The 24,833-nt window shown below is 40.8% G+C and overlaps 1 protein-coding gene across 1 annotated transcript in view; it reads left to right on the forward strand.

The window, feature by feature from the left end:
- FAM81B (family with sequence similarity 81 member B) overlaps positions 1 to 24,833 on the forward strand; it is a 136,131-nt gene that overhangs the window by 96,721 nt on the left and 14,577 nt on the right. The window contains exons 6-7 of the mRNA XM_030192318.1: positions 4,967 to 5,073; positions 22,118 to 22,253. Coding sequence (XP_030048178.1) covers positions 4,967 to 5,073; positions 22,118 to 22,253 — 243 coding nt within the window. The remainder of the gene's footprint in view (positions 1 to 4,966; positions 5,074 to 22,117; positions 22,254 to 24,833) is intronic.

The following is a 24,833-nucleotide window of genomic DNA, read 5'->3' on the forward strand; positions in this document are numbered from 1 at the left end:
GCCATGTCTAAAATCAGTTCTGGCAGATGCACATTCAAAAACTGACATATGCATAATACATCCAAAACTTAATTATTATCTTCTCATATCCATCTTCCAAAATTCCTGACAGCAGCTGTACAGATCAGCAGGACCCAAAGCAGTCCAAAACAAGTAAAGTCAGAAACACAGTCTACACCTAATTATTCTACCACCCTTATGATTCACCTTTAGGTTTAAAAAGCAAAACCATGTGCATGTAAGGACTGAATAAATGAATTAAAACAAAGTTTAAAGCAAATGCTCTTAATATGTAATTATTGGTAGCAATAATGAAACAATGATAGAATATTCACATAGCAAGCAGCCTGAGCCAACAGATTTATTTTCCATTGAACTTAATTAACTTCATATGAACTTGGCGACTAATAGTGTGCTGAACTGGACAATGTTGGCACATTTAGACTGACTCTGGAAAGAATTTCTGCATGAAAGAAGTCCTTCACTCATTATTCAATACCGATCTTTGAAATAGTAGTAATAAAAAAGGCAAGTGCATTTTTATAATATACCACTAATGCTACTAGCAAACATAAATATGCTTCTCACAGTCACTTTCTGAGGGGAAAATGACTTCAGATACCCAGTGCTGTTTCATTCAATTGCTGAAAAGCACCGCTCTGCTGCTGATTAATTACTTACAGGGAGCTCCTGTTTTGCGTTGGCTTCATTAGGAGCTGAACCCCTGGTGCACATGCCCTCCTGCAGTGCCTTATTCTTTTCTTGTCTTCACTGCTTTTCTATACCACTGCAATCCACAAAACAAAAGCAGCAAGTTGCCACATGCTAGCTTTTCTTTTGATGTAGGCACAGGAAAAAAAGATGTTAAGGCTCCCAGTTTTCAACCTAATATTTTTTTATTGTACTTATAAATAGTAAGTCTGATTGTTAAACACCTGATTCTCATAACGTTATGTCTGTTAACATCTCTAAACGAATACAGGGAGTCCCTATAACCAGCTTCCCCCAATGACACACTGATTTAAAAATTTAGGACAAATTAGTACTCCAACCAATGAAACCAATACTTCCTCTGTGTACATCCCAATGCTGCACAAGCCAGCATGTTTAAAATGTGTAAGTGTGAGATCAAATAAAATGCTACCAACAATAAAGAACGACAATGTGGATAGAGCAACTCACTCACATCTTCACTCTTTGTCTCTTCTTGTTCTGCCACCTTTAATTTGTTTTAAAGCAGTGCTGGCACACTTCAGCTAGAGCTGGCTGCTTCAACCAGTCCCAGGGGCCTTCCTTCAGCCTGTCCCACTCCCAAGGGCTGAAGGAAGGCCCCTGGGACTGGCTGAAGCAGCCTTTTCCTGCTGACATGTGCCAGCACTGCTTAAAAAAAAAAATTAACCACGGCAAAAAGAAGAGCCAAGGACTGGTGCAAGGGGTGGAAAAATGAGTGAGCGCAGAGGTGAGCCAGAGAGATGCTATATGGCGGGGGAGCAGTGGGAAGAGAAGATGCACAAACAAGCCACAGGGGAGGAGAAGGAGGACAACGATGCCAAGAGGGAACTTAAGCCCAAATTTTGGCTCCAAAAATTCTTTAAATAATTAACAAATGGTTCATGTGAGCCCGTGCAAACAGGCTCCAGCACACCACCTATCCTATCCCTTGAGTTTTAAATTATCTTTGGAGTCTCTCATGAGGAACTTTGTCAAAAGCTTTCTGAAAATCTGGATACACTACATCAGCCAGCTCACCTTTATCAACATGTTTATTTATGTCTTCATAGAAATGAAGCAAATTGGTGAGGCAAGACTGAACCTATGCTGACTCTGTCCATTTAAACCATGTTTGTCTATGTGTTCCATAATTTTATTCTTTATAATAATTTCCACTATTTTGGTTAACTCCAAAATAATCAGCCTTTTTCAAATCTCCTTTTCCCCTCTGGGTGTTATCTTGTAGCCTTCTCTATGGGTTGGTTCTTCCCCATCCTTATTCTGTCACATCCTCTTCCTGCTCCATCCTTTATATCTGTCCCCCTACTAGGTCAGGAAATGGCTCAGCAATCCCTGTAAGTCACAAGTGACCAGCTCTAGGGTGTCCACAACCACACCCTCCAATATTTGCTAAGCTAAGCATGCCACTTGAGTGCATAAATGTACAGAATATGGTCACATGTTCAGTTAAGTGTATACTTTAAAATCAAGCATGGTACCACATGATTGGAGGGTGACAAATAATGACAAATTTTAAAAAGGGTTCAAGAGGTGACTGGGAAATTATAGACCAGTGAGCTTGATGTTGGTGCCAGGCAAAATGAAAGAGACTATTATAAAGGACAAAATTACAGAGCACATACATAAGCATGAATTATTGGAACAAAGCCATCAATTTAGTCCAGGATAATCCTACCTTACCAATCTTCTATATTTCTTTGAAGGGGTGAAAAAAACATGTGGATAAAGGTGAAACGGTTGATATTGTGTATCTGAATTTTCAAAAGGCGTTTATCCCTCGTCTGACAAATGTTCTGTCCAAGATAAGTGCATTTCATAAGAGCTTATATTTGAAATTGTGGAGAATGTTTATGTGAAGAACATGTTACCCATGGGGAAATGGACAAATGAATGTTAGAATTTATAGTTAATTGGCTATTGTACTTCTTGAGAACCGATGACGAGGTGGGTACATTATATAAAGTTGAACCATATGTAAGGTGCACCACTGAGGTTTTCGGGGCTTGGTTAAATTTCTGAGTGGCAAAAGACAGATAGTATTGTTGATTTATCTTTCCCACATCAGTTGGCGGTGCATTTCTGAGTACTGAATTTTTTTACAGCATATTTAGGTAATCCTAGATAAACAAATTTGCAATAATCTAATCTAGATATGAAAAGAAATATAATAAATGAATGGAAAGCACTATGATCAAAAAAGCCCTAATCAAGCGAAGTTGCCTCAAAAAAAACCCCCAAAACCAGATTTGCAAACATGAAATTTAATAAAAGACAGTTTGGAATCCAAAATCACCCAAAGATAATGAAAAATATTAACTGGAGTGATGATAGTGCCAAATAGTGACGAAGAATTGTCAGAACGCTGAAGATGATCAGACAACCAGCATGCCACAGTTGTTTTTCATAATTTAAAGCTAATCAATGATCAATGAGCCAATTCTCTATGTGCAATAGACAGTTTTGAAGAGCTTTAATATCAGGACTGGCAAAATCAGTGTGAAATAAGAGCAAAATATCATCTTCATATATATGAAATAAGATTCCAGCTTCCTGTATAAGTAATGTTAGAGAACTCAAAAAAGATTAAATAGGGTCAGTGACAGAATTGAACCCTAGGGCATATCACAATTAAGCTGCTTAGCTATAGATTTTCCATGTGGTGTATAAACTGTAAAAGAACGATCTCTCAAGAAAGAGTGAAACTGAAACCAAGCCAATGCAATCCCTGAAATGTCTAAAGAAGACAGGTAAGACAGCAGAAGAGTAAGATCAATAAGATCAAATGTTGCCAACAAGTCTAAGGACACAGCAAGGGTTAACTGACCTTTATCCAAATATGAATAGACCTCACTAGGTACAGCAGCAAGAATAGTTTCTGTGCTCCAATGTGGGTGAGAACCTGTCTGATGAGGATGGAAAGCTAAAATGTGTTCAGCAAATTGAGAAAGTTGTGTATAAAAGCACCTTCCCCATTACCTTAGAAACAAAATTAAGATTAGACACAGAAAACTAGTGGAGGAGTGGCCTAGTGGTTAGAGTACCAGTCTTGCAATCTAGAGGTGGCTGGTTCAAATCCCGCTGCTCCTTGTGATCTTGGGAAAGTCACTTAACCCTCCATTGCCTCAGGTACAAACTTAGATTGTGAGCCCTCCTGGGGCAGAGAAATATCCAGTGTACCTGAATGTAGCTCACCTTGAGCTCCTACTGAAAAAGGTGTGAGCAAAATCTAAATAAATAATACATACAATAGTGTTCCAGTAAAGATGGATCAAAGGAAGGTTTCTTCAAGATTGGTTTTACTTTGGCAACCTTCCACTGAGAAGTTACAAGACCCAGTAACAGGCTGTCATTAACCAAAGTCAGTAGTGTCAGTAAAAGACTTAAATGAGGAAGTTTAATCCATGAAGAAGGAATAGGATCCAAACTATGCTTAATAGGTCTTAAGGAGGACAAAATCTTGTCTAAAGAAACCTACAATTCTTCTTGTATTTCTAATCTTTAAATTACCAAAGCATAGAGCAAAATAGTGTTCACTTACTCAGAGAAATGTCGTCTTCTCTCAGAACTTCTCTGGGCTTATACTGCACTCCTTCCCAGAATTCTTTTCCCAAATTTATCCATGCTGCCCACCCCACAGATCACGCAACCGACCCACTATGCCTGGCACCAGAATGGGGCAGAAGTGATCCCTAGTCATTGTGGCCCTGCCAGTGCCATACTTCAAAGTGATACCAGCTGATCACTCCTGAACCACTATTTCACCCCTAGCAGGTGAACTGGGGAGGAGACTGAGAGAGAGTCCAGGAGGTAGAAGCAACTCAAAAGATGGTGGTGGGGATGGTTATTTTAAGAATTGCAGCATAGGTACGTTGGAAGGATTCCAGGGAGTTGGAATAAGTCCAAACATAGGGTGAAATGAGGGGGTAGGGGATTGGCAAGCCTCAGGGTAAGTTTGGTTGGTGGGGGATGAAGGTAATTTTTAGAATGAAAAGAAATAAAAATGGGACTAAAAGGCAAAAATGAAAAAACTAAACCCCATCACACTCAAGAATACAATAAAACGGGAAAAGAACTCTGCATACTTCTAATATTTAACTGGAATACATAGTGAGTTCCCGTGACAAGTGCAGCAAAGCTATAGATGTGTGCATGTTTTCTGCTTCCATAGATTATACCATAATTCCCAGTAGTCTTGGCCTGGCTCAGCTTACTCTTCCCACTGGATTTTTATTAGGTGACGCATCTAATTGGCAAAATGGAGAACTCCATCTCTGATCAAGGCTCTAAAGCAAAGGCAATCCAGGGAGTACAGCACCAAGAACTACACCGTCTCAACTTTAAGTAAGTGAAAGAGATTGCTTGTCTTTCTGGGGTGAGGGGGGAAACATTGTATTTTTCTTTCAATATATCCGTTAGGTGGAATAGAGTGAGAGAGCTGTAATTACCTTAATGCACTGTGATGAATGCTTTCGCTGGACGACTAGCTTGGCATGAAATAGGAAAATGAGGCCATCAATCTATATCCATTTAAATTAAGATGAAACTGGCAATGGAGATCATTTTTAAAAGAATATGGAAGGCAGGAATCCAGTAACTGCATTCCCCCAAAATACTAACTGTTGAACGAGCTATGCTTGCATAGCCTTGTAAGCTTAATAGGTAGTATTGCCATTCAGTGGCGTTCCTAGAGGGGCTGACACCCGGGGCGGATCGCCAATGCGCCCCGCCCCCCCGGGTGCAGCACCCCCCCCCCCCCGTGAAAGGACACCCCCCCACCCCAGCAAAAGAACCCCCCAGGTGCACGCCGCTGGGGGGGGGGTGCCGCGCGCCGGTCAGCGTCGTTCGTTTCCATGCTCCCTCTGCCCCGGAACAGGTTACTTCCTATTCCGGGGCAGAGGGAGCATGGAAACGAACGATGCTGACCGGCGCACGGCACAGCCCCCAGCGGCGTGCACCCGAGGCGGACCGTCCCCACCTTGGTACGCCACTGTTGCCATTTTCTGTGTAAACCTGTTCACTGCTTATCATTGGAGTATAACATTCTGTAGCACATTACAACTACCTTCCTCTTTTACTCAACTTTAAAATGTGGTGCATGGTTTAGTAAGAATCTGAAATCTGCTGTTCTAGGACTAAGGCATCGGCACCGTATGCAATGCAAGAAGAAGAGGATATTTAAGTCATTGAATCAGTCACCCACTTGTTATTTATACATTTATTTGGCATTAACTCACACCTTTCCATTGATAGCCCAAGGTGAGTTACATTCATCTATGGCAAGCAGTGTTTGTCCTTGGGCTGAGTCTAGGGGGTGTGGATCACTCCTGCAATCAACAAGGACAGCAACTCCTTGATTTCTCTTACTTGGTCTCCACAAACTGAAACCCCTGAGGCTCCCATACTAGGTTTGATGGTCACAAAAACATTCTCCTTCATGGAATCCAACCCTTATCTCCTGCATTATAGGCGCACATATTTATGACTATAAGAACTAATGATGTTATTGAGTCTTGATTTCCTTCCCCAGTCGTTTGCCTGATGAAACCTGTATAAAGTAAATCTCAAACAATTAGTGGAGGAGTGGCCTAATGGTTAGTGCAGCAGGCTTTGATCCTGGTACCCTGGGTTTGGTTCCCACTGCAGCTCCTTTGTACCTTAAGCAAGTCACTTAACGCTTCATTGCCCCAGGTACAAAAACTGAGATTGTGAACCCTCTAGGGCCAGAGAAAGTACCTGCATATAATGTGTGCAGCGCTGTGTGCATCTAGTAGCACTATAGACATGATTATTAGTAGTAGTATAATGTAATGACCTACTTCTGTGATCTTCACTATTTTCTTTAAAGCTGAATCCACTTTACATCCGGTGAGGAAGGAGTAGGGTCAGAGGGGAGGTTCACTTCTGATATCACAACTAGAGGGTCTCCTCTAATGATACAGCACCCAAATTTATTGTAGTGGCTGTGGTAGTATGCAGTAAAACAAAATCCTCCACCTCTCCACAGTGTGTCTGCATCTCCTCCACCCACCCAGGTTGCATCTCCCTGACTCCCTATTCTCCCTCTCCAATACTCTACCCGTTTACACAAACCCCCTCCCCTCTCTTACTAATCCACCTCCAAACTCCTCTATCCTTTCTAATTCCTTCATTCTTCTATTTCCCCCAGCCCACTCTGTTTCTCCTTTTTATCCTCCCTCTCTCCTTTCCTTCTTTTCTCCTCTTACCCTTTACCCTCCATCTTTCATAACTACTTACCTCCCTTCTACATAGTGGGGGAGGTAGATTCACATCTACCCCCACTATGCAATTAAGATAAGTAATGTTTATCATGATGAAGCAATAGCATTATAGCACAAGTTAATAAGTTTACGTATACTGTTTATTTCTACAAAATTTGATTAAGAAAACAAAAAAATATTAAAAAGATAAAAAATATTTCGGATTGATGAACACATAAGGTGAACCACCTACTTCCATTATTTTCAAAGTTGATGGCTTAAGTGGAAGGTCACCTCTGAAGATCCATTTTCTATATTTTTCATTATATGTTTGTTAGATTTTTTTTTAAATAGCAGTGATTAGTATATAGTATTTTGACGTTGCTTGAATAGCTGTTGCAGTGCTAATTTACACATTTAGAGCCAGTGAGATTTACCGTTTGGAAACATGGCAGCACCAGGGAAAGGAGCAATTGGGCATCACTCCTGCCTTTAGAGGTGGGTAGTGGTCAGGTGTTAGTATCTTGTGAGGGAACTAGGGGGCAGAGATACTGGACCTGTTGAGGAAAAGGGGAGGAAGAAGGAGATATGCTGGACCTGATGGAGAAAAGGGGAGGGAGAAGGAGAGATACAGGAACTGGTTGGTGGGGAGATGAGGAAAAAGGAGAGATCTTGGACTTGGTTGGTGGGGGAGGGAAAGGGGGGGGAGAAGGAAAGATGCTGCACCTGGTGGAGGGGTATGGAGAAGAAGAAATGCTGGGCATGGCTGAGGGAAAGAGGAAGGAAAAAGAGAGATACTGGGTCTGGTTGAGGGGGGGGGAGACAAGAAGAAGGAGAGATGCTGGCTCTGGTGGGGTGGGGAATAGGACGGAAAGGGAGAAAGAAAAGACTGGTGGCATGAAGTTAAGTAAGGATAGCATTCAACAGTTGTACAGATTGATGGGGATGGGTGTCATGGCCACATGTGGGAAAGATATTTGTTGGCTTTTCTTCTGCCTTTTGGGACCCAAAGTGGCCCTGACTTATAAACTGGTATAGAGCACTGATCTAACCAATCAACATTAAGTGATTTAACTGGGCAAGAAGACTTCTACTCAGTTAAATTGCTCTGCCCAGCCCAGTTGTTAGTAGCCTAGTGCAGTACTTCTCAACTGCCGTAATAATATTATAGTTACAGTGGTGGAAATAAGTATTTGATCCCTTGCTGATTTTGTAAGTTTGCCCACTGACAAAGACATGAGCAGCCCATAATTGAAGGGTAGGTTATTGGTAACAGTGAGAGATAGCACATCACAAATTAAATCCGGAAAATCACATTGTGGAAAGTATATGAATTTATTTGCATTCTGCAGAGGGAAATAAGTATTTGATCCCCCACCAACCAGTAAGAGATCTGGCCCCTACAGACCAGGTAGATGCTCCAAATCAACTCGTTACCTGCATGACAGACAGCTGTCGGCAATGGTCACCTGTATGAAAGACACCTGTCCACAGACTCAGTGAATCAGTCAGACTCTAACCTCTACAAAATGGCCAAGAGCAAGGAGCTGTCTAAGGATGTCAGGGACAAGATCATACACCTGCACAAGGCTGGAATGGGCTACAAAACCATCAGTAAGACGCTGGGCGAGAAGGAGACAACTGTTGGTGCCATAGTAAGAAAATGGAAGAAGTACAAAATGACTGTCAATTGACAAAGATCTGGGGCTCCACGCAAAATCTCACCTCGTGGGGTATCCTTGATCATGAGGAAGGTTAGAAATCAGCCTACAACTACAAGGGGGGAACTTGTCAATGATCTCAAGGCAGCTGGGACCACTGTCACCACGAAAACCATTGGTAACACATTACGACATAACGGATTGCAATCCTGCAGTGCCCGCAAGGTCCCCCTGCTCCGGAAGGCACATGTGACAGCCCGTCTGAAGTTTGCCAGTGAACACCTGGATGATGCCGAGAGTGATTGGGAGAAGGTGCTGTGGTCAGATGAGACAAAAATTGAGCTCTTTGGCATGAACTCAACTCGCCGTGTTTGGAGGAAGAGAAATGCTGCCTATGACCCAAAGAACACCGTCCCCACTGTCAAGCATGGAGGTGGAAATGTTATGTTTTGGGGGTGTTTCTCTGCTAAGGGCACAGGACTACTTCACCGCATCAATGGGAGAATGGATGGGGCCATGTACCGTACAATTCTGAGTGACAACCTCCTTCCCTCCGCCAGGGCCTTAAAAATGGGTCGTGGCTGGGTCTTCCAGCACGACAATGACCCAAAACATACAGCCAAGGCAACAAAGGAGTGGCTCAGGAAGAAGCACATTAGGGTCATGGAGTGGCCTAGCCAGTCACCAGACCTTAATCCCATTGAAAACTTATGGAGGGAGCTGAAGCTGCGAGTTGCCAAGCGACAGCCCAGAACTCTTAATGATTTAGAGATGATCTGCAAAGAGGAGTGGACCAAAATTCCTCCTGACATGTGTGCAAACCTCATCATCAACTACAGAAGACGTCTGACCGCTGTGCTTGCCAACAAGGGTTTTGCCACCAAGTATTAGGTCTTGTTTGCCAGAGGGATTAAATACTTATTTCCCTCTGCAGAATGCAAATAAATTCATATACTTTCCACAATGTGATTTTCCGGATTTAATTTGTGATGTGCTATCTCTCACTGTTACCAATAACCTACCCTTCAATTATGGGCTGCTCATGTCTTTGTCAGTGGGCACACTTACAAAATCAGCAAGGGATCAAATACTTATTTCCACCACTGTATAGCTCTCATTACTACTCATACTAAACATCTATGATGTATTATTATTATTAATAAACTGAGTCACGTGATGCTGCGGCAGTAGACGTGTTTGTGAGCTGCTTGGGTCCTCATCTCTAATCGTCTCTTACCGTCACTTCCCACAGCTTTGGGCTATGGGTTTTCACTTCAGGAACCTTTAAGTGGTGTATGGACAAATATCTTACCCACTCCTCGATGGTGACATCCTCTGAACCACTGCAGAGAAAAGAGGAACGGAGTCGGGCACCAGAGGCCAATATAGCAGCTTCCCCTCCCTCCCTGCCACAGTTGCAGTCCCATTCTGACTCCCTGAAAACAGAGCTGACTGAGTTGGTGGTGTGTGTGCTGGACCACAGGTTCACCCAGCTCTCCGACCAACTAAGAGGTCTGATGGCACTAACTTCGGAGCTTGCCCGCCTCACCAGAGATTTGGGTCTTGGAGGTAGAGGATACCTAGCAGGCCCAAGTTGAGGGGCTGGACAAATTGAAGCAGTTAACCTGGAAATATCAACAGAAGCTAGATGACCTGGAAAATTGTTCCCGACATGACAACCTCCAGTTTATGGGTTCCTCTGGGTCTACTGCAGACATTAAATTGAAGCAAACCGAGCAGGGACTGTCTCTCTTCATGTTTGGCTGTACAGCGCTGCATAAGTCTGGTAGCGCTTTAGAAATGTTGAGTAGTAGTAGTAGAAACCTGGCTTTTGACAATGTTCCCCAAAGCAGGGGAGGGTGGAACAATTCACCTAGACCCAGTCCACTGTGTCAGCCAGCGCCTTGCACCCCCATGTAGTGATAGCCAAGTTCCACCATTACTCTCAGAAATCGATGGTGCTCTGGCTCTATAAAGGCTGCAGAGATGAAGTAAAGTTTCATGGTGGCCAGATAAAAATATTTGAAGATTATTCAACTGCACTGACTGTCTGGTGGCATGCCTTTTCTCCTGCATATGCTGTGCTGATAGAGAAACAGCAGCGGTTCATCTTGCAGTTCCCTGCCATATTGAAAGTACTCACTAACGGCAAATAGATCTCTTATTCATCTCCAGAGGCCGTCATGAACTGGCTTAATTTCCCTACCACTACTTGATTAGGCATAAAAATATAAGAGTAACCATACTGGGTCAGACCAATGGTCTGTCTAGTCCAGTATCTTGTTTCCAACAGTGGGCAAGCCATGTCACCAGTATCTGGCAGAAACAAAAATCATGGCAACATTCCATGCTACAAATCCCAGGGCAAGTAGTTGCTTCCCCATGTCTGTCTCAATGACACTCACAGTTCCAGGAGAAGTTAGAAAAGCTATTAGTTTCTATCTCTAAGCCATCAAAACAGCCAGAAGAGAGCTGAACCTGCTAAGGAACAGTGCTACCTTGGAGACTGCACCTGGAACTCCTTCAAAGACATAGACCTTCAAAAAATTCTTATGCACTTTAGTCAAATTTTTAAGAGGATCATGCACACTAGACCCCTGCAATGTAAACCTACTGAACCTCACACCTCCAATAATACAAATGCACCTAAAGGCCCTCATCGAGAGCTTACTGAAATCGGGGGAATTCCCTAAACAGATAGGTGCAATTCTACTCTCTCCACTCATAAAAGGAGAATCACATGACAACACACTTCCCAACAATTACCGCCCAGTGGCAAACATACCCACAATTACCAAAGTCATGGAAGCTATCGTAGCAACCCAATTCCAGGGCTATCTACTACAGCACAACCTACTGGACGCTATGCAATCAGGATTCCGTCCTTTTATACAGCACAGAAATGGTCCTGGCAGTCCTCCTCGATAAAGACCTCCAGATATTCATAATGCTGCTAGATCTGTCAGCAGCTTTTGACCTGGTGAGCAAGAACACACTACTAACCATGCTGGACGAAGTGGGTATCACAGGAGCAGTCCTAAAGTGGGTTTTCAGGTTTCTTACAACACAGATAAAAGGTCAAATGGCAAGACGCCTTATCCAATCCCTGGAAAATGCAACATGGAGTACCACAAAAATCCCCTCTGTCACCAATTCTCTTCAATTTTTACCAAAGAAGCATGGGGAAAACCTTGAACCCTCTTGAAATTAAATACTTCTCTTATGCGGATGACATCGTCCTATTATTCTCAGGTCAAGACTCAGCTACGCTGTACCCACTAATGAACACAGTCTTTGAATCTGTATTCTCTTGGTTCTGCTCACTAAACTTAAAAATAAACCCAGATAAGAATAACATACTCTGGGTAGGAAATTCATTGGCCAAATTGTCTGCAACAACCCCCCACCCAACTAGCCCTTTTCGGGCAGTTACTATCTGGAACACACTCCCTTTGTGTATTTGATGAGAAGTGAATTATATACAATTGTGTAGGAAACTAAAAACTTTTTTATTTAATACATTTTAGGATATCTTTACTTTTTGAAAAATTTTAATTCCTCATGTTGTTTTGAACCTCTTCTTTTGTGAATCAGCTTGATCCTCACACTAGGATTAGTGAGGTGGTTCAAATTAGATTAGATTAGAAATTAAGCTGCTCGGGATCTGGATAGACTCCCAGTTAACAGTGACAACTCAAATTAACACAGTCATATGGAAATGTTTCTTCAAACTTGAATTATTTTGACACATCAAACACTTGTTACGTCCAAATCGCTTCCAGATAGTGGTACAGGCTCTGGTCCTTGCAACCCTGGATTACTGCAACATTGTTTACTTAGGATTACCAGACAAATCACTGAGACAACTCCAGATCATAGAAAACAATGCCACAAAGCTGATAGAAGGAAGGACGTGGCATGATCATGCTACTCCATTCCTCATACAACTATACTGGCTCCCAATCAAAGCCAGAATAGAGCTCAAACTCTTGACATTAAGTTGCAAAGAAATCTATGGCTAACTTCCAGAATACTTCCAAAAATATATACAATTACACCAAACCAGGAGAACCCTCAGATCCTCACTAGACATTAGGCTTTCACCAATAAAACCGCCAAACTTGCCACCTGAAAAAAACTTCAAACACTACCTTTGTCAGAAAAGGGGCTGAATTATGGAACTCTCTGACCCCAAAGATCAGATTTACACAAGACTACCTACGCTTTGGCAAACTATTAAAATTTTGGCTGTTTCAGAAATATTATGGAACACAAACCACCCAAAAATGATAGATCATTACGACCACGCCACATCGCTAGTGCTGACTCCCATATCAAGAATAGTCAAAATGAGTCCCTCTGTCCTGTTTAGAGGCAATGAGCCATACGTTTACTTAGTTGAAGACCTGCTTAAAGCTTAACAACATGTTTATTCAATTGCTGTTCCTTATAACATGCTCCAATGTATCAAACCTCTGTTTCACATGACTTTGTAATCTGTTCAAAAATGTATTCCACATGGCTTTCTATGTACTCCACCTAGAACTTTATGGTTAAGCACTAGGAGGAGTGGCCTAGTGGTTAGGGTGATGGACTTTGGTCCTGAGGAACTGAGTTCAATTCCCACCTCAGGCACAGGCAGCTCCTTGTGACTCTGGGCAAGTCACTTAACCCTCCATTGCCCCATGTAAGCCGTATTGAGCCTGCCATAAGTTGGAAAGTGCAGGGTACAAATGTAATAAAAAAAATTTTTTTTAAAGAACCAGCCCAAGAACCAAAGCTTGTGGCACACCACTGGTAACATCCTTTTTCTCAGAATGAGCTCCATTCACCACTACCCATCTTTCACCTTTCACTCAACCAGTTCCTAACCCAGTCAGTCACTTTAGGGCCCATATCGAGGGCACTCAGTTTATTTATTAGTTGCCTATGTGGAACTGTGTCAAAGACTTTGCTAAAATCTAAATACACCACATCTATTGTTCTCCCTTGATCCAACTCTCTGGTCACCCAGTCAAAGAAATTAATCAGATTTCTCTGACAAGACCTGCCTCTAGTTACAGAATAGTACTAGTTATGCATATAATTTAATAATTAGTTGCTGATTTGTGTTAACCACATATTGGCTATAATTGAAGTTAATTGGCACTAATTAGCAGTTATGCATGTAACTGTTCTTAGTTGAGATTCTAGAAATTGAGCATGCAAATTCATATGCAAATGAGAGGGGGGATGGGTGGGTTAGAGGCTAATGCTAGCAGTTATGTACATGACAGTAGTTAGATGCAAGCATGTACACCAGCCATTGAGCTAGTGCTTGCTTCTAAAATAACTATGGACATATACTAATATTCTGTAACAGCAATTATTATTTATTTGGATTTTGCTCATATCTTTTCAGTAGTAACTCAAGGTATTTCCCTGGAGGGCTCACAATCTAATCTTATACCTGAGGCATAAGTGACTTGCCCAAGATCACAAGGAACAGCAGTGGGATTTGAACCGGGCACCACTGGATGTCAAGTCCTAGTGCTCTAACCACTAGGTCACTCCTCCTCCATGTAACTGCCACTATAGGATTTGCACTTAGGCACAGGGATGCTGCATGCTAACTTTGAGCAACCTGTGGAGCATTAGCCCCCTACTGCACACCTATACAACTATATATGTTTGATAGCTACACACCCATATGCCCGTTTCTTTAAAGTGTAAATTATGTGTCTGAGATTAGCACCACCAGCTTCTTTCATTTTCAAGCTGCTACGAGATTCCTCCAGCTTTAAAACTGGGTCTTGAGCTGTTCCTTTGGGAGTTCCTTCAGGGCTATGTTGACAGCTAGGGAAAAGATTTGAAGCCTAGCTCTAGGATTTATGGGATTGTCATTATATGTGTGTGTGTGTGTGTGTGGGGGGGGGGGGGGGGGGGGATGGATTAGAAGAGAATGTTTGTTATTTAATTATGTGATTTGGCCAGACATCCCCATTAAGGTTTTTGCCTTGTCATATATTTTATGATACTTTATTATATTATGTAAACCACTTTGTCAGTATTAAACTTTGCAATGTAAACCACTTTGAGTCTCTTTTGGCACAGATATAGTGTAAAGGCATCTAATGTAATGTTTAAAATAATGATATTTCCACTGACAGACAGCTACCACTATTAGCAGTACCAGTGCCACTTACTTTTCACAGTTAACATAATAGCTAATGGCTTTGTCAATGGTTAAATGTTCTGAAAAATATAGCCAGTCCCCTGGACTACTATAATGGCTGAGGCAAGGGCTGAGAAATCCAATCTTTGCCATGAAATTTCTGAGAGGTGGATGTAGGGAAGAAAGAGAAGACTGGAAGAGAAAGAATTGGCAAATAGGATAAGAATACCTTGGAAACAGAGTTTAAAAAAGATGGACAGAGAAAAGAGAAACCAGAGCCTGGGACCAACACAATTAGAAAAATAAAATGGACAGACACTGTTTTCAATGTTATGATTACAATGTTAGGTTTTTTCAATGTATATCCGTTATGTTCATATTTTGCACAGTAGATGTGGAAATATGTCTAGTTTTCTGGTGTTGTACTTAAAGCAAGAGTCTGGATTCTTGGGGTTTCGGTTTAATTTTTGTCCTATATATTTCTATTTTTAGTTTGTGGCTACTTAATTTCTGTTTAGTGAGGGGTGTGTATGTGTCCAAAGCTGGGTATTCTGTTAGCATGGAGTTTCAATGTAAAGGATCCCTAGAAGCCAAAATAGATATACATCTGGCGAAAACACAAGCAGAAGAACAAATGGCTAGAAATGGAAGGAGAGAAGACAAGAATTTTTTCAGGTATATTAGTGAAAGGAGGAAGGCTAAAAATAGAATTGTGAGACTGAAAGATGCTGTGGGCTGCTATGTGGAGAGTGATGAGGAAAAAGCTAACATGTTCTGTGTTCACGGAAGAAAATCCTGGAGAAGGACCATGATCAGCTGGCAAAGGTATATATGAGAATGGAATAGATACTGCAACGTTCATGGAAGAAAGTGTTTATGAACAACTTGAAAAATTGAAGATGGACAAAGCCATGGAACCAGACAGAATCCATCCCAGGATATTAAGAGACCTAAGGGAGGTTCTGGTAGATCCTCTTAATGATTTGTTTAATAAATCCTTGGAGACAGGAGAGTTTCTGTGGGATTGGAGAAGAGCAGATGTGGTCCATCTTCACAAAAATGGTGACAGAGAAAAAGCAGGAAACTACAGGCTGGTAAGCCTCACTTTGGTTATTGGAAAAGTAATGGAAGCATTGCTGAAGGATAGTGAATTTCGTGGAATGCAATCAATCGGTTACAAGATTCAAGGTAACATGGTTTTACCAGATGTAAATTGTGCCAAATAAATTTAATTGTTTTGAATACTTTGACTGGGCAACCAGAGAATTGGATTGAGGACATGTGCTAGATGTAATCTACTTGGATTTCAGCAAAGCCTTTGACATGGTTCCTCATGGGAGGTTCTTGAATAAACTTGACAGGCTGAAACTAGGACCCAAACTGGATTAGCAGCTGGTTGACAGACAGAGGGTAGTGGTCAATGGAATTCAAAGGAAGGAAAATTAAGTAGTGGAGTGCCTCAAGGATTGGTGCTGGAGCCGATTCTGTTCAATATATTTGTGAGTGACATTGCCAAAGGATTAAAAGTTAAGGTTTGCGAATACCAAGATTTGTAACAAAGCAGACACCCCAGACAGAGTGAAAAACATGAAAAAAAAGTCTGCAAAAGTTAGAAGAATGGTCTAATGTTTGGCAGTTAAACGTTTAATGCAAAGAAATGCAGAGCAATGCATTTGAGGAGTAGAAATCCAAGGGAGCTGTATGTCCTAGGAGGTATGACAGGGAGAAGGACCTTGGAGTAATGGTGTTGGAAGATCTGAAGACAACGAAAGTGTGACAAGGTGGTGGCCGTAGCCAAAATGCTGTTCTGCATAGAGGGGAGTAACCATCAAAAAAAGCAGGTGTTGATGCCCCTGTACAAGGATTGGTGCTGGAGCCGATTCTGTTCAATATATTTGTGAGTGACATTGCCAAAGGATTAAAAGTTAAGGTTTGCGAATACCAAGATTTGTAACAAAGCAGACACCCCAGACAGAGTGAAAAACATGAAAAAAAAGTCTGCAAAAGTTAGAGGAATGGTCTAATGTTTGGCAGTTAAACGTTTAATGCAAAGAAATGCAGAGCAATGCATTTGAGGAGTAGAAATCCAAGGGAGCTGTATGTCCTAGGAGGTATGACAGGGAGAAGGACCTTGAAGTAATGGTGTTGGAAGATCTGAAGACAACGAAAGTGTGACAAGGTGGTAGCCGTAGCCAAAATGCTGTTCTGCATAGAGGGGAGTAACCATCAAAAAAAGCAGGTGTTGATGCCCCTGTACAAGTCATTGGTGGTCCCACCTGGAGTATTGTGTTTAGTTTTGGAAGTCGTATCTTGATAAGAATGTAAAAAGATTTGAAACGGCACTAGAAATCACTGGGGAATAACGAGAGTTGAAGACTCACCCAGTTGCACGTGGGACGTAGTCAGTGGGAGGAGAGTGCTACTGTATAGCACAAGCGGCAGATGCAGGCAGACCTGAGCAGTGCTGAGGGCAGACCCTCTATGTGGCTGCAGGATTAGCCCCAGGAGGGGTCATATATAGCATCCTATATAATAATTCTTACCTCCAACAGGATGTGCTTGGGACCGTGCCTGCCGGAAGTGGTCTGCTAGGCAGGCACGCACTGACCTCAGTGACAGACAATTTGGCAAAGCAAAACAATCTGAGTGCTGGCCATTAGGACACAGGGTTGATAGGAGAGTTTTAAAAGACTGAAGGAACCGAAAGTGTTAAATGGGGGGAGGGGGGGAGTTCTGAACGACTGAAAGACATGAACATTTGGGAAAGGAAAACAATCTGAATGCTGGCCATTAGGACACAGGGTACATAGGAGAGTTTTAAAAGACTGAAGGAAACGAAAGTGTTAAACTGGAGAAGGGGGGGGGGGGGGGAGTTGTGAATGACTGAAAGACATGCAAATTTGGGACACGAAAATAATCTCAATGCTGGCCATTAGCACACAGGGTACATAGGACAGTTTTAAAAGACTGAAGGAACTAAAAGTGTTCGGGGGGGGGGGGGAGTTCTGAATGAATGAAAAAAATGAAAATTTACAAGAGGAACACAATCTGAATGCCGGGCATTTGTACACAGGGTAGACAGGACACTTTTTTTTAAAAAATGAAGGACGTGAAAGTATTACATCTTGGGGGAGGGGTGAGGAGGAAAGCGGTGGGGTATCCGGATACTGGGCGTTAGGGCCACGGGGGTACATAGACTTTTGAAAGCCTTAAGGAACCCAAAGTGTGGGAAGGAGGAGGAAAAGGAGGGGAGGGAATGGGGTGAGGGGCATTAGGAACAGGGGAGGGGGCCCTGTCACACACTCTTTCTCACACACACACTGTCACACAGACAGTCTCACTCTGTCACATACCCATACATTCACTCTGGCTCTCTCTCTCAAACATACACACTCCCAGGAAAACCTTGCTAGCACCCGTTTCATTCGTTCCAGAAATGGGCCTTTTTTACTACTGAATGTATAAAGCATTTCATCATGCAAAGCATGGTTTACACATGGAAATGTCTATTACAAAATGACACAAGGATATTTCTGTGCAAAGTGTAAGTGCACAGAAAGATAGTGCCTAGTTGACTTAATATCAAATTGTATTTGTTTCCATACCAGACTTGGCAATCGCCTTTACGGTATTATGTAAGCCACATTGAGCCTGCAAATAGTTGTGAAAATGTAGGATACAAATGTAACAAATAAATAAATACATATATATATATGTATGCATAAGCGTTTCTGGGGACAGCATTGTAATGCATGTGTATGTTTTATTAAACACATGTATACAAACACTGATGGATCAACAAGATAAAAGCAGTTCACATAAAAACCACAGAAATGAGTGAATACAAAAGGAGAAGTAGTTTATTAAAACAGTTACCCGACGTGGCCACATTTTGCCCTCAGGCTGCCTCAAGGGTGAAAAAAAAGCTACAAAATAAAAACATACAAATTGAGTCTATAGCATCATTACAAATCACAACTTTCAAACAATAACTCAAAAAGTATTAAATAATTAAAATCATATTAAAAGTATAACATAGCAAAACAATAAAAACGGAGGACTTTAATTTAAAAGAACACTAAATAAAACAGTGAATATAACAGCAATCAAAGTTTAAAAGAATATATACTCACAAACAGGCAACAGGAGAACATAGCGTGATAGTGTATGTGAAAGCAGAACAAATAAGTCAATGTGTTATCCATTGTGACATGCTAATAAAACATATAATTTCATGTGACTTAGGTGTTCAAGTGCTCATAATAAAGATCTAAATATTACAAAAAGTACTTTTCTACATAACTGAAAGGGGTGGGTAACAGGGTCTATCCCTAATAGTAAAAAAAATCAAACCACCTGAAAAGCAGAACACATGACAGAATCTCAATGCTTGGTGTTGATGAAGTAGTGGGTGCGTCTAGTAAATCTAATAATATCATATGAGTCTTAGCTTAATTGTTCTGCCTTCACATACACTATCACATTATGTTCTCCTGTTGCCTGCTTGTGAGTATATATTCTTTTAAACTTTGCTGTTATATTCACTGCTTTATTTAATGTTCTTTTAAAGTTCTCTGTTTTTATTGTTTTACTAATTTATAGTTTTAATATGATTTTAATTATTTAATACTTTGAGTTATTGTTTGAAAGTTTTGATTTGTAATGATGCTGTAGACTCAATTTGTATGTTTTTATTTTGTAGTTTTTTTTACCCTTGACAAACAGCCTGAGGGCGAAACGTGGCCATGTCGGGTAACTGTTTTAATAAACCACTTCTCCTTTTTTATTCACTATTTCTGTGTGTGTGTGTGGGGGGGGGGGGGGGGGGTTGTGATCTGTTTTTATCTTGTTGATCTCTCAGTGGGCAGATTAGCTCCTCTTGTTTTTGTTTACAAATATTGAAAGGACAGGGTGAGATCATTTTAAAGCAGGTTACCTAGGTTAATAGTGCAGGAAGGTGTCTATTTTAGAAAGATACATGGGTGCCTATGTTGCATTTGTAAAGTATAACGACAAAATGTGATCTCAAAAACAAAAAATAAAGTGGGAACTAACTGAAGAATATCTAAGCAATGCAGCTCCACATAATGATTTATCAAAGTAGAAATTATGTGGAACTCAATAGTTTAGGCATTCATAAAGTAGGCATAATTTTAGAAATTTTTATAGGCATTTGTTTATAAAACTAACCTCATAAATTTCTGTATTCAAACATTAAAGCATAGGTTATTTGAATAGTAGCTAAATATTGTTAATATGGGGGCATTTCTATAAATCAGTGCCTGCCTTTACTTACTACAATGCCCTGTGTTAAGAGCCTATTCTATAATACACCATATACCTGGTCTAACTGCAAGCATCTAATTTTATTTATTTAGTAGGATTTATTTACTGCCTTTGTGAAGGAATTCACTCAAGGCAGTGTACAGTAAGAATAAGTCAAACATAAGCAATAGACAATGACAGCAGTAAAAATATTCAAGCAACAATACTACTTACAATGTTAACACAATAAAACATTTTAATAGACAGCATAGGGTGAAGCAAAGATGAAACATATAGATAAGAGAGAGTAACAAGAGTAAAAAAAAATGAGGGACTAGTTAAAGAGATGCAGCAAGAGCATGCATAATGTACAGTATTCTGTAAGTTGAGCATAAAAGTGACATCCCTGCTCATGTCCCTCCCATGCTTCACCCGTATGAAAATCCCTTTGCATATTCATCAGATTCTATATAGTGGGACCGAATGGTCATATTCTGGATTTGTACTTGCAATTTAATTACCTTAACAAGCTAATCAGCGCCGATAATTGCCACTTAACAAGCAATTATTGACACTAATTGGCATTAATTAGAATTTATATACACAACTTGCTAAGCGTATTCTGTAAAATGGCGTATGAAAATTCCAATGTGTGCTTTCAAAAAGGGGGCATGGTCATGGACGTTCTGAAAAATTACGTGCAGGGTTATTGAATACACCTGTTCCATGCCTGAATTAGGCATCAGTATTTACAGCAAGCTTTACTTGGCGTAAATGGATGCGCCAAGAGTTAGGCCCTGGCATGGTGGTTAGGTATATTGTATAAACTGCGCCTAAACCTAGGCACAGAATATGCCTAGGTGGACATTTTTTCAGTGCTTTTTTTAGTTTTTAATAAAAAATTTAACATAATTCCAAAGCGAACTTTGTCAAGCAATCTGCCATAATTTACAAGGAAATAGTTATCCAGGGAAATCCCTGACCTGCAATAACATTTATAGGCTGTAGTCCACAATAAGAGGGAGAACTGATACTCTATTCCTGAAAAGAGGAAGAGGAAAATTAACAAAGATAAAAAGGAAGAAAAAGGCACAGAGATCATAGAACTGCATTATATTTCTACAAGTCCAAAAGTCTCTATAGGTCATTTTTAGGAATTCTTGCATTCAGAAAAGATAGAAGTTGTAAAGGTTCAAAAAAATGAAATGTCATATTATCTATCTGAAGAACCTTAATTGAAATTTAGCACCCAAAGTCAAGGCTTCTTGTCTCATAGACAGACAGAAATCTTTTTCTTCTCTCCTGTGTCGGTCTTGATTTTCAGTGCTGATTTTTCAGGTGCCATATATAGAATCTAGTTCTTTGCCCTTTATGTATGCCCTTAGAGAATAGCGCTCAGTCATTTTGCGGCCTCTTACATGCCTGAGGGGTCCTTTTAATAAGATGCGCCAAAAAATGGCCTGCGCTGTTGTACGCACGCAGGTCTATTTTTCAGTGCGCCTGCAAAAAAGGCCCTTTTTTGGCTGAAAATGGATGTGTAGCAAAATGAAAATTGGTGCACGTCCATTTTGGGCCTGAGACCTTACCGCCACCCATTCACTTAGCGGTAAGGACTCATACATTAACTGGGCGGTAATCGTCAGCGTGCATAAAATGCCATTACCGCCTGGGCCATGCGATAGGTAGCCGGGCGGTAGTTCTGAATTGGCACACGTTGGGCACACGTAGGCACCTACGCAGCTTAGTAAAAGGGTCCCTAAGTGTACAGTACAGTTACCTGCGGTGCTAGCACTCTGTACATATATGCATGCATGTGGCACATATGTGGATGCCCAGTTATAAAACTGCATTTTATCTGTTCAACTTCTGTCCTTGCCCATGGATTGCCCCTAATTTGACTCACTTAATACATCTATATTTTGGCCATGTAACAACGTACACAGCCAAAATTTATCCAAATATTGATTTGCGTTTGTTATTAAAAAGAAAAAAATATACTTATGCTGCGGCTGCACTCAAAACTGACTACATCGATGGTTCTTTATATTGATTTACTAACAAAATGAACCAATCTTCCATTTATTTAGACTCACTAGTTTTCTGAACGATATTCAAGACCAAATGCAGAGGCAACGCCAATGGACAGAAACCCAGCTGCAGAAATCAGCCCAAGACCAAGACAGGAATACAGATCAGCTTCTCCATTCTGTGAAGTACAGGCTGGTAAGAAGGTCTTTCCCCACAGCATTTTGCTATAGACCTTTCAATGGCCTCTGAGATAGAGTTAGGACATTTCCTAAAGGTTTATAAAGTTCACCAAGTTTTAAACTAAAAACAAAACAACAATTTCTCAGATCAAGAACCATATTCACAGTTAACAAGAGTTTCCACTTACCCCTCCAAATGCATGTCCCTAGTTAGCTTAGGAAGTATTTTATTTAAAAAAAAACCTCTTTAATTAAAAGGACCCAGTTTTCATTCAGCATAGTGATTGGAATAAGCTAAATGCTAGCTACAGTGTTTAACTTAGTTCATTGTATTCAGCACCACTGTGTATTTATCGTATAATCACCAACCCAGCCCTTTCATATATGGAGAGTATCAGGTTATTCAGACAGACATTCAACCTGAAACTATCCGTAGTTTTTAAAACTACTTGGATGGTGAAGTTATATGTTCACCAGCTGCTGATGAACCTGCAACTTCTTTGAATATCTGCCCTAATGTCTCTCCAATTTTTTATCCTACAAATCCTACATTCCACTGAAACGTAACATGTCTCCCTTAATATTTATTATGCACCAGAGTTTCTCACCAGCCAGGATGTCCACAATGAATATGTATGAGAAATCCTCCATTGTATGCAAATCTATGCATGCAAAAAAAAGTTTTAAAACACATAGAAAAAATATATAGTTTCTATGTGTTATTTTTAAACTTTTTTTCACGCAAAACGCATGCCCACTCCCCAATGTCCAACTTATGTATCATTTGTTTTTCAAAACAATTCGATATTACTATGATAATTGCAAACTGCTAAGTTTCAATTAGGAATGGAAAGACAGGAGTCAAAATAACGCTCCTCTTTATCTGTCCATATTATGCAGCACTAGTAAATAAATAAGCAGTTAGCCATAAACTTTAGGTGTTTGTTGGTTCTCTATACTGCTGTTCCTCTTTGTCCGACAGAGCACCTTGTTTCAATAGTTCCTTCATCAGGTATGCCAGTGCTTGCTTTCGTGTCACTTTTTTGTCTGAATGGAGGGTATTGTTTGGCAGAGATCACTAGTTATTCAATTTAAATTGTTGTTGTTGTGAAAGACTGATCTAACGAAATATGTTTTCAGAAGGCTTCTGCATAGCATGTATTTGTCTGTGCATTTTATTATTTTGGAAACAGATTTCCAAGATTTCTGCTACTAAATGGACTTGGGAAAAATCCACAATTCCAGGAATAACATGTATAGAATGTGTGTACGTTTGGGAAGCTTGCCAGGTGCCCTTGGCCTGGATTGGCCGCTGTCGTGGACAGGATGCTGGGCTCGATGGACCCTTGGTCTTTTCCCAGTATGGCATTACTTATGTACTTATGTAAGTTTTGGTTCCTTGATATGAGAAATTGGCATTATGAATTGATTTGTATCTCATATTTTTACAGTTAGGAAAATGTAAGGTAAGATATTCTCTGGATGACATGATGGCACTGCGTGATAGTAATTTGATGAGATTGTACCTATAGGATAGGGCCAAGCCATATAGAATTTGGTGAATGAATACACATAATTTAAATGATATTCTTTCTTTTATTGGCAACCAGTATAGAGCATATAGAAGAGGTGTTGCTTTGGTGAAACGTGGTGATCTACATATTAGACATGCAGCCATGTTCTGGGTAGTTTGTAATTTTCTAAGTAGGCTGCATTTAATTCCTGCATATATGAAGGGGCATAATCGAAAGGGGTGCCCGAGTTTTCCTGAGGACGTCCTCACAGGACGTCCCGGTGAAGGGGTGGGGAAACCAGTATTATCAAAACAAGATGGGCGTCCAACTTTCGTTTCGATAATATGGTCGGAGACGCCCAAATCGCAAAATTTAGGTCGACCTTAGAGATGGTCGTCCCAGATTTTTTGGCCATAAAGGAAACAGAGGACGCCCATCTCAGAAACGACTAAATCCAAGCCATTTGGTCGTGGAAGGAGCCAGCATTCATAGTGCACTGGTCCCCCTGACATGCCAGGACACCAACCAGGCACCCTAGGGGGCACTGCAGTGGACTTCACAAATTTAGTTTGCAGATGTGCATACTCATACTTCTGCTCAGTGTGCTGCTGTGGCTGAGAAAGCAATTAGAATGTTAGGTATTATTAGGAAAGGAATGGAAAACAAAAATGAGGATGTTATAATGCCTTTGTATCGCTCCATGGTGCGACCACACCTCAAATATTGTGTTCAATTCTGGTCGCCGCATCTCAAAAAAGATATAGTGAAATTAGAAAAGGTACAGAGAAGGGCGACAAAAATGATAAAGGGGATGGGACAACTTCCCTATGAGGAAAGGCTAAAGCGGCTAGGGCTCTTCAGCTTGGAGAAAAGGCGTCTGAGAGGAGATATGTTAGAGGTCTATAAAATAATGAGTGGAGTTGAAAGGGTAGATGTGCAGCGTCTGTTTACACTTTCCAAAAATACAAGGACTAGGGGGCATGCGATCAAGTTACAATGTAGTAAATTTAAAACGAATCATCTCAAAAAAGATATAGTGGAATTAGAAAAGGTACAGAGAAGGGCGACAAAAATGATAAAGG

This window comes from Microcaecilia unicolor, chromosome 2, assembly GCF_901765095.1.
Source record: "Microcaecilia unicolor chromosome 2, aMicUni1.1, whole genome shotgun sequence".
Lineage (NCBI taxonomy): Eukaryota > Metazoa > Chordata > Amphibia > Gymnophiona > Siphonopidae > Microcaecilia > Microcaecilia unicolor.